This window comes from Saccopteryx leptura, chromosome 4, assembly GCF_036850995.1.
Source record: "Saccopteryx leptura isolate mSacLep1 chromosome 4, mSacLep1_pri_phased_curated, whole genome shotgun sequence".
NCBI lineage: Eukaryota > Metazoa > Chordata > Mammalia > Chiroptera > Emballonuridae > Saccopteryx > Saccopteryx leptura.
This window is the reverse complement of record NC_089506.1, coordinates 167,302,126-167,316,887: the sequence shown is the minus strand read 5'-3', so window position 1 is coordinate 167,316,887 and position 14,762 is coordinate 167,302,126. Positions and strand designations below refer to the sequence as shown.

The following is a 14,762-nucleotide window of genomic DNA, read 5'->3' as shown; positions in this document are numbered from 1 at the left end:
GGAAGTGTAAAGAGGATTGCAATCAGACACTTTCTCAAATGTTCCTTCTTGCTGCAAAGGAGCATGTTCTTCCTTTCAGAGTTTGTTCTGTTTTATTAGCTCATCTGATCCTAATAACAACACTAAACAAGATAGATATTATCATTCCATTTTACAGATAAATGCATAAGGGCTCACGGATGTTAATAACTCTCCAAGGCCCATGCAATCAGGTACAGAGGCTGAGGCTAACAACTAGTCTCCTAAATCCTCAGACACTGCTCTACTGTCACACATATCTCAGCACTGCCCACAACACTCATAGACACATCCTGAAACCAGACAATTTAGGGTCATTCAAATTGAAATTTAGCAAGAATTGATTAAGTCTTTATAAAAGTTCAAATATCAGAGGTATTCTAATTAATGCCCAGTAAAACAGCTATTTATAATGTCTATCATCTAAATAAGTGCTCTAAAAATGTATATGTTTCAGATATCCTGAAATAATTCCACTATTTTATTTTTCATGCTTAGATTTAGTCAGAATAAAATACACACCATAAATCAAACACAGACACTTATAGGAAAGAAGAACACACATATAATTTATATAAAGTAATGCAAATTATTTTGAATAATGTACAAAAATTACTTTTCAATGTCTTTTCACTAACCTTCTCAACCTCCTTTCTGATTTAAGAACAAAAGAATCACACATTTTTATAATAAATATGAGCGATATCAACTAACCATTTCTAGGAGGGTATCAGAAGAGTAAGATTCGTATGAGTGTTTGTCCTTCAAAATAAGGAGTAGTGCAGAATATCCAATTATCTTCTTCAAATTCATTAATGAATGAAAGAGTCTGTGAACCAAAAATTTTACTAGTCTGAGAAGAAATTTAAAAATCGGTATACAATATTTTCAATTTCTTTAGTAATTACCTTCATCCTGTATTCACAAAGTGAAACCAAGAATGAACCTATAAAGAATTACCTCTTTTTTGCCCCCAACTAAGTACTTACCAAAAAAAGTGGCTAATTGTAAGATAACATTGAAAAGAATTCATTTAAAATAGAAAACTTTCTGGACATACCTGAAACACAGAAATTTATTCAAAGTACTTACACTTTCTATGAATATCATACCAAATAATAAGAATATCCAGCATGATTACTCCAATAGTTTTTTGAAGTAAAAATCTGATATTTCACCTTAGAAAAATCTTTAACAAGCATGGAAATAATAAAGGACATGAGATTAACTCTTGTTCACCACAGAATTCAACCAGTAAACATACTTCAAAGAACAAAAGTTTCTAAAGAATTCAAATAGAGATTGATAAATTTAATTTCATGTTCTTGTTCAAAAGAACTAGAAAAAATTTTTTACATAAATCTTGAAAATGAAATTGTTTTTGTCTTTGTTACTCATCTTGGTCACTGAAATTTTAACTGTATTCAAACTGTATTTTCCATATTACCTGTTTTTATGGATTAACCATATTTTTATGTCTAAAGAACCAAAGGATGTTTATGAAGCAATCAATTAAAAATCAATTCTGGAATATAATCTAGGTATACTTGATGAAGCTCTACACATGGGAAAAAAACTTGCTTAAAGTTTCTTACAAAGAAGAACAAAGACAACCCAAAACCAGCCAAAGAAAGGAAATAATAAAAATCAGAGCAGAAATAAATGAAATATATTTAACAAGCATGGAAATAATAAAGGACATGAGATTAACATGATTGAATTCTGTGGTGAACAAGAGTTAATCTCATGTCCTTTATTATTTCCATGCTTGTTAAAGATTGAGAACATAAAAACTATAGAAAAAATTAATAAAACAAGGAGTTGGTACTTTGAAAAGATCAACAAAATTGACAAACCCTTGGCAAGACTCACCAAGGAAAAAAGAGAAAGGACTCACATAAACAAAATCCAAAATGAAAGAGGAGAAATCACCACAGACATCATAGATATACAAAGAATTATTGTAGAATACTATGAAAAACTATATGCCACAAATTCAACAATCTAGAAGAAATGGATAAATCCCTAGAACAATACAACCTTCCCAGACTCAGTCATGAAGAAGCAGAAAGCCTAAACAGACCAATTAGCAGGGAGGAAATAGAAAAAACTATTAAAAACCTCCCCAAAAATAAAAGTCCAGGTTATACTAGTGAATTCTATCAAACATTCAAAGAAGACTTGGTTACTATTCTACTGAAAGTCTTCCAAAAAATTGAAAAAGAAGCAATGCTTCCAAACACATTTTATAAGGCCAACATAACCCTCATACCAAAACCTGGCACAAAAAAAGAAAACTACAGACCAATATCTCTAATGAATACAGATGCTAAAATACTAAACAAAATACTAGCAAACTGAATACAACAACATATTAAAAAAATAATGCATCATGATCAAGTGGGATTCATCCCAGAATCTCAAGGATGGTTCAACATATGTAAAACGGTTAACGTAATACACCATATCAACAAAACAAAGAACAAAAACCACATGATCTTATTAATAGATGCAGAAAAGGCATTTGATAAAATACAACACAACTTTATGTTTAAGACACTCAACAAAATGGCTATAGAAGGAAAATATCTCAACATGATAAAGGCCATATATGATAAACCATCAGCTAACATCATATTAAATGGCATAAAACTGAGGACTTTCCCCCTTAAATCAGGAACAAGACAGGGTTGTCCACTCTCTCTACTCTTATTTAATGGGGTACTAGAGGTTCTAGCCAGAGCAATCAGACAAGATAAAGAAATAAAAGGCATCCATATCGTAAAAGAAGGAGTAAAGGTATCACTTTTTGCAGATGATATGATCCTATACATCGAAAACCCCAAAGAATCCACAAAAAGATTACTAGAAACAATAAACCAATACAGTAAGGTCGCAAGATACAAAATTAATATACAAAAGTCCATAGCCTTTCTATATGCCTACAATGAAACATTAGAAAACAAACTCAAAAAAATAATCCCTTTCACGATTGCAACAAAAAATAAAATACCTAGGAATAAACATAACAACGAATGTAAAGAACCTATATAACAAAAACTATAAAGCACTGTTAAAGTAAATGGAAAAAGATACAATGAGATGGAAAAATATTCGTTGTTCTTGGATAGGAAGAATAAATATAATCAAAATGGCCATATTACCCAAAGCAATATACAAATTTAATGCAATTCCCATCAAAATTCCAATGACATTTTTTAAAGAAATGGAACAAAAAATCATCAGATTTATATGGATCTATAAAAAACCCCGAATAGCCAAAGCAATCCTAAGAAAAAAGAATGAAGCTGGGGGCATTACAATACCTGACTTCAAACTATATTATAGAGCCACGACAATCAAAACAGCATGGTATTGGCAGAAAAATAGACACTCAGACCAATGGAACAGAATAGAAAGTCCAGAAATAAAACCACATATATCTGGTAAAATTATTTTCCATAAAGGGGCCAACAACACACAATGGAGAAAAGAAAGCCTCTTTAACAAATGGTGCTGGGAAAACTGGAAAGCCACATGCAAAAGAATGAAACTCGACACTGGCTTGTCCCCTTGTACAAAAATTAATTCAAAATGGATCAAAGACCTAAATATAAGACCTAAAACAATAAAGTACATAGAAGAAGACATAGGTACTAAACTCATGGACCTTGGTTTTAAAAAGAATCTTATGAATTTGACTCCAAAGGCAAGAGAAGTGAAGGCAAAGATAAAGAATGGGACTACATCAGACTAAGAAGATTTTGCTCAGCAAGAGAAACTGACAACAAAATAAACAGACAGCCAACTAAATGCGAAATTATATTTTCAAACAACAGCTCCGATAAGGGCCTAATATCCAAAATATACAAAGAACTCATAAAACTCAACAACAAACAAACAAACAATCCAATAAAAAAAATGGGAAGAGGACATGAACAGACACTTCTCCCAGGAAGAAATACAAATGGCCACAGATATATGAAAAGATGCTCATCTTCTTTAGTTATTAGAGAAATGCAAATCAAAACTACAATGAAATACCACCTCACACCTGTTAGATTAGCTATTATCAACAAGACAGGTAATAGCAAGTTTTGGAGAGGCTGTGGAGAAAAAGGAACCCTCATTCACTGTTGGTGGGAATGTAAAGTAGTATAACCATTATGGAAGAAAGTATGGTGGTTCCTCAAAAAACTGAAAATAGAACTACCTTATGACCCAGCAATCCCTCTATGTATATACCCCCAAAACTCAGAGACATTGATACGTAAAGACACATGGAGCCCCATGTTCATTGCAGCATTGTTCACAGTGGCCAAGACATGGAAAGAACCAAAAAGCCCTTCAATAGATGATTGGATAAAGAAGATGTGGCATATATACACTATGGAATACTACACTCAGAATAATAATACACTATGAATAATACACTCAGCCATAAGAAATGATGACATCGGATCATTTACAACATAATGGTGGGATCTTGATAACATTATATGGAGTGAAATAAGTAAATCAGAAAAAACTAAGAACTGCATGATTCCATACACAGGTGGGACATAAAATCGAGAGACATGGACAAGAGTGTGGTTGTTGGCAGGGGAAAGGGAGGGAGAGGGGAAGGGGGAGGGAGAAGGGCACAAAGAAAACCAGATAGAAGGTGACGGAGGACAATCTGACTTTGGGTGATGGGTATGCAACATAATTGAATGACAAGATAACCTGGAGATGTTTTCTTTGAACATATGTATCCAGATTTATTAATGTCACCCCATTAAAATTAATAAAAATTTATAAAAAAAGTAATAGAAATATTTTAAAAAGTAATAGAAATATAAAAAATAAGAAAAAAAAGAAAGAAAAGTTTCTTTACAAGTTCATGTCTATTGCTTTAGCTTTATAGAGCAGCCATCCCTAAGTAAACTCATATTGAAGAAACATGTAGAAAAACTTTGCCAATCATGTGTTCAATCAACCATCAGAATGAATCTATTATGTGTATAGAGTCACTGCATTATCTTCCCAAACACAAGAAGCTATTTGGGATCTATGCATTAAACACATTTTTGTTGGGATGCAACAACCAAAAAATTGTAAAAGAATTAGAAATAACTTATTTTTTCAGAGCATTATAATTACCTTCAAAAATATAAGTGAGGCCCTGGCCGGTTGGCTCAGTGGTAGAGCGTTGGCCTGGCGTGCAGGAGTCCCGGGTTCAATTCCTGGCCAAGGCACACAGGAGAAGCACCCATCTGCTTCTCCACCCCTCCCCCTCTCCTTCCTCTCTGTCTCTTCCCCTCCCGCAGCCAAGGCACCATTGGAGCAAAGTTGGCCTGGGTGCTGAGGATGGCTCTATGGCCTCTGCTTCAGGCGCTAGAATGGCTCTGGTTGCAACAGAGCAACACCCTAGATGGGCAGAGCATCACCCCCTGGTGGGCATGCCGGGTGGATCCTGGTCGGGCACATGCGGGAGTCTGTCTGACTGCCTTCCTGTTTCCAACTTCAGAACAACATAAATAAATAAATAAATAAATAAATAAATAAATAAAATATAAGTGATCATGATCAAGTTATTAATTAAAATTACATGATAAATTTAATGCTACAATATTAAAATTTAATGGATTTGACTTCAGGCCATCATCCAGCTAAATTTTGCATTCTATTCTTATTAATTAAATGGTTAGAAGTGTTCTTACTAGACTAAAAGACTCTATGACTGAATAAGATTCAGTTATGGAAACAAGTCTCTCAATCTAAGTTTATTTTTATTATCTATATGGCTATCATTATTAGGCCATCTGAACTTGCAGAATAAAACTCATGTTCTCCATCAGCTAAAACCTTTTATGTATTACAGTTTATTAAAGTGTCCTAATTAAACTGAGTGAGTGCCAGGCCCTGGCCCAGTAGTTCAGTTAGAGCATCATCCCAATATGCTAAGACTGCAGGTTCAATATCTGGTCAGGGCACATATAAGACACAACTGGTGAATGCATAAATAAGTAGAGCAACAAACCGATATTTCTCACTCTCTCTCTCTCTCTCTCTCTCTTTTTCTCTCTCAAATCAATGTTAAAAAAACAATTTTTTAACTGAGCGAATGCCAAGAATTAATGTTCATATCCTAAAGGTACACGTGCACTCTAAATTTTTTGGTTTTATTTTTTTTATAATTCAATTTATTAGGTTACACTGGTTAATAAAGTTATATAGGTTTCAAGTATAAAATTCTGTGACATATCATCCATATATTGCACTATGTTCCCAGCATGCAAATCAAAATTACAATGAGATACCACCTCACGCCTATTAGATAGCTATTATCAACAAGACAGGTAATAATAAGGGGTGAAGAGGCTGTGGAGAAAAAGGAACCCTCATTCACTGTTGGTGGGAATGTAAACTGGCACAGCCACCATGGAAAACAGTATGGAGGTTCCTCAAAAAATTAAGAGTAGGCCCTGGCCGGTTGGCTCAGTGGTAGAGTGTCGGCCTGACGTGTAGGAGTCCTGGGTTCGATTCCCGGCCAGGGCACACAGGAGAAGTACCCATCTGCTTCTCCACCCCTCCATCTCCCCTTCCTCTCTGTCTTTCTCTTCCCCTCCCGCAGCCAAGGCTCCACTGGAGCAAAGTTGGCCTGGGCACTGAGGATGGCTCTATGTCCTCTACCTAAGGCGCTAGAATGGCTCTGGTTGCAACAGAGCAACCCCCCAGATGGGCAGAGCATCGCCCCCTGGTGGGCGTGCCGGGTGGATCCCGGTTGGGCGCATGCGAGAGTCTGTCTGACTGTCTCCGTTTCCAGCTTCAGAAAAATACAAAAAAAAATTAAATAAATTTAATAGTAGAGCTACCATATGACACAGCAAACTCCCTTGTTACTATCTACCTGAAAAATTAAAAATAATTTATTTGCAAAGATACATGTATCCCTATGTTCATACAGCATTATTCATAGTGGCCAAGCCATAGAAACGTGCAGTCTTCTAATGAAATGAGCACTAGAGGCTAGCAGTGAATTCCCCAAATGCTTTTTCAGGATGTATCAAGTTTTGTTTAAAATATAACCAAACAGAGTAAGTAAGTTTGAAAAACACTGTATACAACCAAATTTTAAATATTTCACCATTTAAAATCAATGAGCGTTTTCTCAGAGCCACTAATTTCCTAACATGCCCTTATTCTATGATATGGAACAGTTCATGGAACATCACTTATGAATCAGTTTTCTAGTTTGTTATTATTGCTGCTGTTTAAAGAAGATGTTACCTTATTTTTCATACCAAATTTGATATATTATCTAAGGACCCGCACATTTAACCCTTTGCTCATTTTTTTCTCCTACCTACCTTAATCCCTACTTGGCAAATTCTAAATCCATGATGTATCTTGTACTTCAGTTTATAATTATATAAACATTCAATCTACTGTTGAGAACATGACTCTGAAAAGTCGTCCTCTGATGGCAGAAGAGAAAGCTAGAAGGAGCTGTCATACCTAAACCGGTGACTTGCAGACTTTCTTCATACAAGCATAAAAATAAGCAGGATAGGATTTATTCTGTTTTGAGTCGCCATTACTAGCAGCCTAATGCCATCCCTAACTCATCTACTTCTTCATAGGGACATATCTGCCAACATCGGAGTAAACATTAGTCCACAGTCCAAGAACAAGAGGCTATCCTATGCTGGCTGCTGTTTATAATTCTCTTGTGTTTTGAAATTTGCAACTTAAAAATGTGATAATGACTTGCTAACTGTTTATTACCTTTCAATGAAGTATGAAGTGCTTGCAAAGCAAACTTACAAATGTCAAGTACAACTTGAGAATTCTTGTGTTTTTCCCCCTCTAAGATTCAGTTTTGCACAGGGACATTTTTATAAGCAAAAAGTAATACTGAACACGTGGAAGATATAATGTTGGGCCTTTGGAAAGGTGATGAGACAGAAAATGTTGCATAGCAGAAACTCAATGGCCTGTACCCAAATCTCTGAATATGGCAGCCAGAAAGAGAGCAAGTAGGCAGTGCAGGAGAATGACTTCTCTTTTTACTCTGGGAAACCTGAGTCTGATTCTAAGCAGCCTCATGTTTAAACTCTCAGTAACCCAAGAAGACAGAAATAAATGAAAAGGAAAAATTGAAGATCTGACCTTACTTTCAAAAATCCTTGATGCCAAAAAAAAATAAAAAATGCTTTCTATGGGAGAAACACCAACATCATTATCAACCACGAGTGTTTTCTACTTAAGTTCAATTTAAACCTCAGTAGATGGATGCCAGATATGTCACAAGAAAATTGAGGAGATATTCAAAATACTACCATGAATATATTTTTAAGGCCTTAAGTCAACTAATGAAACTACAAGAATATTTTTTACCAAATTTCTAGAAAGGCAGTTAAAGTATTATTAACAAAATTTAACTAATACTGATTACAATTAGTAATATCAATTATGAATCAATTTTTTACATAAAAAAGATTCACTTTTTAAATCTATATTATAAGAAAATCAGAGCATATTTTTAATGATTTTAAAGTATCACAAAACATACCACTGTTGACATAAAAATAAATAAAAATAAAAGTTTGGAAGAAATAATAATCTAAACTGTAGTGAATCATCAACACACCTTCCCCAGTGGAAGAACTCTGCACTGATCCTAATGAATGGTGACCTGAACTCTAGCATGATGATGGAAATCTTGCTATCACAAAGGATAAGCCTTTCCATTATTGGGAAGCACTGTTTAAAAAAGCGTGTGCTTTTCTGAGCCAGAGCCTGTACTCATTGTTTCTAATTCTGCAATATAAAAATAACAGCTTCTACTCCCTCATTCATTCATCTAACAAACCTGCAAAACATAGAACATTGGCTTTGATACCAATACCCAGCCCATCCCTTCTCACCCCAGTTCCTCATATTATCCATATATGACAAGGTTTCTAGGTTCTTCTATTTGCTGGCTATGCTTCTAGGCTTATTCTTTTTTTGTCAACGTCCCTCTAAAAAATAAGGCATCTGAGACCAACTAAATATAAAATAGTATTAAATATTTAATCATATTAATTAACTTTCTATACATGAAGTGTAGCTCTTTATCTCCCAATTATAACTATGATTTTGATACCAAATCCTTAGTCAAGAAGGTATCCCAAATACTACACCATACTTGGGAGAAAAATCAGTTTTATAATACTGCTTTACTACTGCATTTGTAGAAATGCACTGCAATAAAAATCTAAGATAGCTAGCACTTTACCAACAGACTTCTTGAAAAATGCTTTGAAAATTGGTAGTGTTTCTTCTATAGCAATATTTATAAAGGATATTATTAATGTGGTCTGATATACAGTGACAAGTTCATCAAAAGATAAAAGCTCGTGACCCAAAATTTTAAAAGATTTTAAGATAACCTTTCAATAATTATATTACCTGGTACCATAATCCACAACCACCCAATCTTTTGCAGTTCCTGTGATAGCATCATGATGTTGAAACAGTCCCAAATTCCTTCTGGCTTCTGTAAGCATCGTGTAATGGGATGATGAAAGAAATGCACTTATCTTGTGTTTCTGAGCTTGTTTCAAGGCGAAATAGTAAAGAATTTCAGCAGCCCTAATTGCATAAAATAGTCATTAATTTTTATTTCAAAACAATCATTTTAGTTTGCTACCTAAAATATATGGCATTGACACATTTTCAAATGTGGTTTTTAAAAATCCACAATTTCAGTACAAACAACTTAAAAGATAGATATTGATAATAAACATTTGTATAGAACCACCAAGGTATCTATCTGATCTAAATTCTCAATCATCAAAGAATATCATTTTTATGTTGATACAAAGGACTTTCATTCTAGATGGGTATGATTCAAGATAGGTTTATTTAAAAATCTTTAAAAAAGAGCCACGGCTTGATGGAATAGAAATACAAGGTTCTTTATGGAAAATGTGAAGAACGATGGAGAGAAAATCAGGATAGCCAGCAAATGCATTAAGATATCAGAAAAAAGGAGAGATTTGCAGTGCTTTCTAAAAAAATAAATTCCTTTAAATTATTGAAAAAGATACTAAATAATCTCTGCTTTTTAATTCTAAACCTTCTAAAATTTAGAATCATAAAATTTGAATAAAGGGAACTGTGTATATATGTTTATACATAGCCACAGCAAATATTTCTGGTTTTGAAAAAAATATGTATGTATGCATGCATATGTGTATGTATCTCCCAAAACGTAAGAAAATGGACTTTAAAAACATTTCTTCTTTATGCTATTCTATTTTATCCAAATATTTTTACAAATGAGCATTAGGGTAAAATATCACAATCATCAGACAATAAACTTATTTTCAAATAAGTCAATTTTTATGAAATTCATAATTATATTTTTATTTATTTCTAAGCAGAACTTTCAAACTATATGACCCATAGTAACTACTTCACCTTAAATATGTTCAATAAATCAATACTGAATTAACATTTATATCTCTTTGCCACGAAAAAAACACCCTTAAAAATTACTCAGTGGCCTAAAAGAATCTCTGTATCATTTAGTATTGGCTGTTTTTATCATAGGTAATTCAGAATAACCTAACAGATAACCAATATTCTATTCAGCAAAATGCATAAATCATCTGGCACATTTGTGAACATTCAAAAACACTATCAAAAAGATTAGGCTTTTGTAATAATGATAACAGTAGCACAACAGTAAAATAATAAAAGTGCCCTATTGTAGCCAAGTACAACTCTTCAAGAAATTCATGTTTTTTTATCAAGAGGCTTTCCAAAATGTACTCAGTTTTCACTAGTTACATAGAAAACAGTAGGTGTGCTATAACTTTTTAATATCAAGATTCATCATGAAAATTAATCACTATGAATTCATGATCTGAACTGAATTGAAAATGAATTCATCATGAAAATTAATTACTCTCCTGGGCAACACATTCATACAAAAAGCCTCAGGAGGCCCTGGGGTGATTATCAATTACTGAAAACTGTACTCTCCACTATGATAGCCACTAGTGACATGTGGCTATTTACACTTGAATTAATTAAAATTAAATTAAGAGTTCAGTTCTGCAGTCACACTGGTCACATTTCAAGTGCTCAATAGTTACATGCAGTTAGCAGCTACCACACCAAACAGTGCAGAAATGGAGTATTTCTTCTTCTTCTTCTTCTTCTTTTTTTTATTCAGTGAGAGGAGGCAAGGCAGAGACAGACACCTGCATGCACCCCAACCAGGATCCACCTGGCAAGCCTATTAGGGGGTGATGCTCTGCCCATCTAGGGCATTGCTCCGTTGCTCAGCAACGTCTTTCTAGCGTCTGAGGCAGAGGCCATGGAGCCATCCTCAGCGCCCAAGAGTCAACTCACTCCAATCAAGCCATGGTTGTGGGAGGATGAGGAGGAGGAGGAAAAAGAGGAGGAGGAGGAGAGAGGGAGAGAGAGGAAGAGAAGCAAGAGGGGGAGGAGTGGAGAAGCAGACGGGCACTTTTCCTGTGTGCCCTGTCCAGGAATAGAACCTGGGACATCCACATGCCGGGCCAATGCTCTACCACCGAGCAGACTGACCAGGCCGTAGAAATGAAGTATCTCTATCACTGCAGAATGTTCTACTGGACAGTGATTCAAAGTCCTACTGAATAATGCTGACATAGTGTTCGCATGTTTCCTATGGACTTAGTTCTATCTTCTCCATGTCAGTTTATTTTTTTTCACTCTGCCTCCACCAAACTTCACCTTTTTTACAAGTTTTGTTCTTCTAAGCAGAAAACCATACCTACAGAAATATGTTTCAAATAAGTAAGAGCTGAGATGAGCTTCTAAAGTTCTCCTACCTACAAAATACATTTGTTTCAAATTATGGATTTTGAGGTCCACATTCTGGATACCAATAGGCCCTATTTTCTCTTTTTGACACACACCCATTTCCAATAATTCAGCCCAATTACTGACCTGCAAACACACATGACAATGTCACTGAATAGTATCATGGTGTGCTAATAATGCAGGTTATTAATTAGAAAAATATAAAACAAAGAATAGAACTCTCAGAAAAACACTAATTACATAAATTGCTTTTCCTTCTAAAACAAAAGCCCATGTAATAATTTGATTATGCTTAGGAGACATTCTGATTCATTAAAATTTCACAATTACATTAAACATATCCTGACACTCCATAAATGTTATATATTTCACAAAACTCTACAAAAAGGCTATTATAACATAAAAGAAGTAAAGAACTAAATGTAACTTATAAAGGTAAATGTACCTTAAATTGGATTCCAATATTCTATCCATTCGTTTATAAAAAGGTCTGGATGTAAAGTAGCCACTCCAGTAATGATCGTCTCTGTCGGCGTAAGTGAAAAAATCTCCACTTACAACAGGGAATATTGACTGGCTATTCTTTCTATTAGCTGCATCTTCTTTATCCACAGCATCAAAATAATCTGATAAAGTCCCAAACTGTATCTAGAAAAAAAAATTACACTTCAATTATTCATAGTTACCTTAAAATTACTTTTTCACTAAAAAGAAAAGTTTCTAATAAATATTTAAAATAACCTTCGAAATAAAGATGAATGAATCTGATCACTCAGATTTTAAAAAATCTCAGTAGCAGGGGGGAATACTCAAGGGACTTTTACTTGCATCAAGTCCCAAATTAAACTAAGAGAAAACCTGTTGGCCTAAGCAGTTAGAAGAAAAGCTATTTAGATCTACAAATTTAAAAATCTCCCTATTTATCTGAATAATTTCAAAATGTCCAATGATCAGAACATGGAATAATTCAGAGATGAAAGAAAAATGGGGAAACATAAAAAATAAGAGACATTTTGAGCTAAATGTTCCAGAAATCTGGAATAAAAAGTTTAGGTCGTCATTAAGTACTTTCATATGCCATATACATAGACCCTTCTCCTGTTCTCCCCTTCCCCTCAGTCTGGGTTCCTATAAAGAGCAAGGGAGAACAGCACGTCATTTTTTAAAAATGGACTTTATCAGTGGGTAACACTGAACAGAGAAGTAAAACACAAAGAGTGACTAGTTGACTGCTCAAATAAATAGGTCTTTCTAATGATTCAAATTTTCAGTACATAAATCCATTTTTATAAGACCAAACTTTTCTATATATCAAAAGAAAAAAGAAATATTATACAGACCTTGTAAACAAATATTTTAATAAACAAACTTCAACATGAATGTATTCCTTTTAATAGAAGTTGCTAATTTTGTTGTTTCCTAGTTTATACACTACACAGCCATACATACACAGATATTAAAGGCCATTTTGATTCAGTGTGGCAGGAAAAAAATAAAAGCAGTTCTAAATAGTGAGTAGCACACTAGTAGAGTGATTAAGAGGCCTAATATTGGTAAAAGGTTAGTTGTATTCAAGTTGGATCCAGATGGCATGAGTTTAACTTCTATCTCTGACACCTGACATGTAGCCTTGACTATACTATTATTGTCTCTCCATGTTATAGCTAATGGAGTTCTATGGGAAATGCTTAGAAAAATGACTGGCAAATAATGGTGTAAATTTTAGCTATTATTTCTCCATTGCAAATGCAAAATTTCAACTGGAAACATAACAATGATATTAGTAAGAAAAGCATAATGATTATAATATCATTTTGATATAATAAATTTTGTAACAGCAAAACAGATGATCATTTCTAAATCCTAACATTTACATTAAAAAAAGCAATTTTCAATTACTTTCCATTATATTATCCACTTTCATCCTGGCTTCACTTAAGACAGAGTGTCTTGGGCAAGTTAATCTAACGTGTGCCTCAGTTTCCACACCTATAATGTAGATAATTATAATACCTAGCAGAAAATGTTCAGAGATTAAGTCAAATAAGGTGAAGGACTTAAAAAAGTTAATAGCAAATATTAAGTAGTCAATATAATTTAGCTAATATTTTAGTATTCTTCCTCAATCACATTAGGAAGTAGTGTGTGTGTGTGTGTGTAAGCAGAATGTGTAGGAAGTAGAATGTGTGTGTGTGTGTGTGTGTGTGTGTGTGTGTGTGTGTGTGTGTAAGCAGAATGTGTGTGTAGCCATATAAGAAATAAGGGTCACAGATACAAGGAAATAGAGCATTAACTTCAGACCTAGTAGGTATACATGATCTGAGAGAAGTATATAATGGCAAAATATCCAATGATTTAAATATTTCTAAGTCGTATTTTGCTCATCTAAATAATGAGATTTCTATTAGATAACAAAAATCTCTTTCAGTTTCAAATTTTAAGAAACCATGGCATGCTACAGTGTTAACAGTAACAACTTACTATACCTTTTTAAAAATATCTCAATTTTTATTAGCCAGAATAAAAATACTTCTTACTTTGCAATTTGATAGAGCAAAGTTTTATAGCTTAGCAGGCTTTCTCACAAACTTAATTCAATCTTAAAGAGCTAAAATATAATCCTTTATCTATGCTACAGTAGTTTTAAAAGAAAATAGTTAAAGTAAGTTTTTCTATACAGTCTCTGGTAGTTCAAATAAAGTAAATATTTGAACACTTAAATATAACCAAAGAAACATATTTAAATAGATTTTATATTAAAAAGCAATAATTAAACCTTAGACATAACCTTAATCTTATCTCTTGTATCAGGACATCATATATGAAAAATTACATAAATTGTTAAGTAAATTATTAATGGCAAACTGGCTATCTTGGTTAGTACAATACCAATTTTT

The 14,762-nt window shown here is 33.7% G+C and overlaps 1 protein-coding gene across 1 annotated transcript in view; it reads right to left on the bottom strand.

Annotated features, from left to right (window-relative positions):
* MAN2A1 (mannosidase alpha class 2A member 1) overlaps nt 1-14,762 on the bottom strand; it is a 186,804-nt gene that overhangs the window by 83,846 nt on the left and 88,196 nt on the right. The window contains exons 9-11 of the mRNA XM_066381983.1: nt 12,311-12,513; nt 9,457-9,639; nt 733-847 (exon numbers count right to left, since the gene is read on the bottom strand). Coding sequence (XP_066238080.1) covers nt 733-847; nt 9,457-9,639; nt 12,311-12,513 — 501 coding nt within the window. The remainder of the gene's footprint in view (nt 1-732; nt 848-9,456; nt 9,640-12,310; nt 12,514-14,762) is intronic.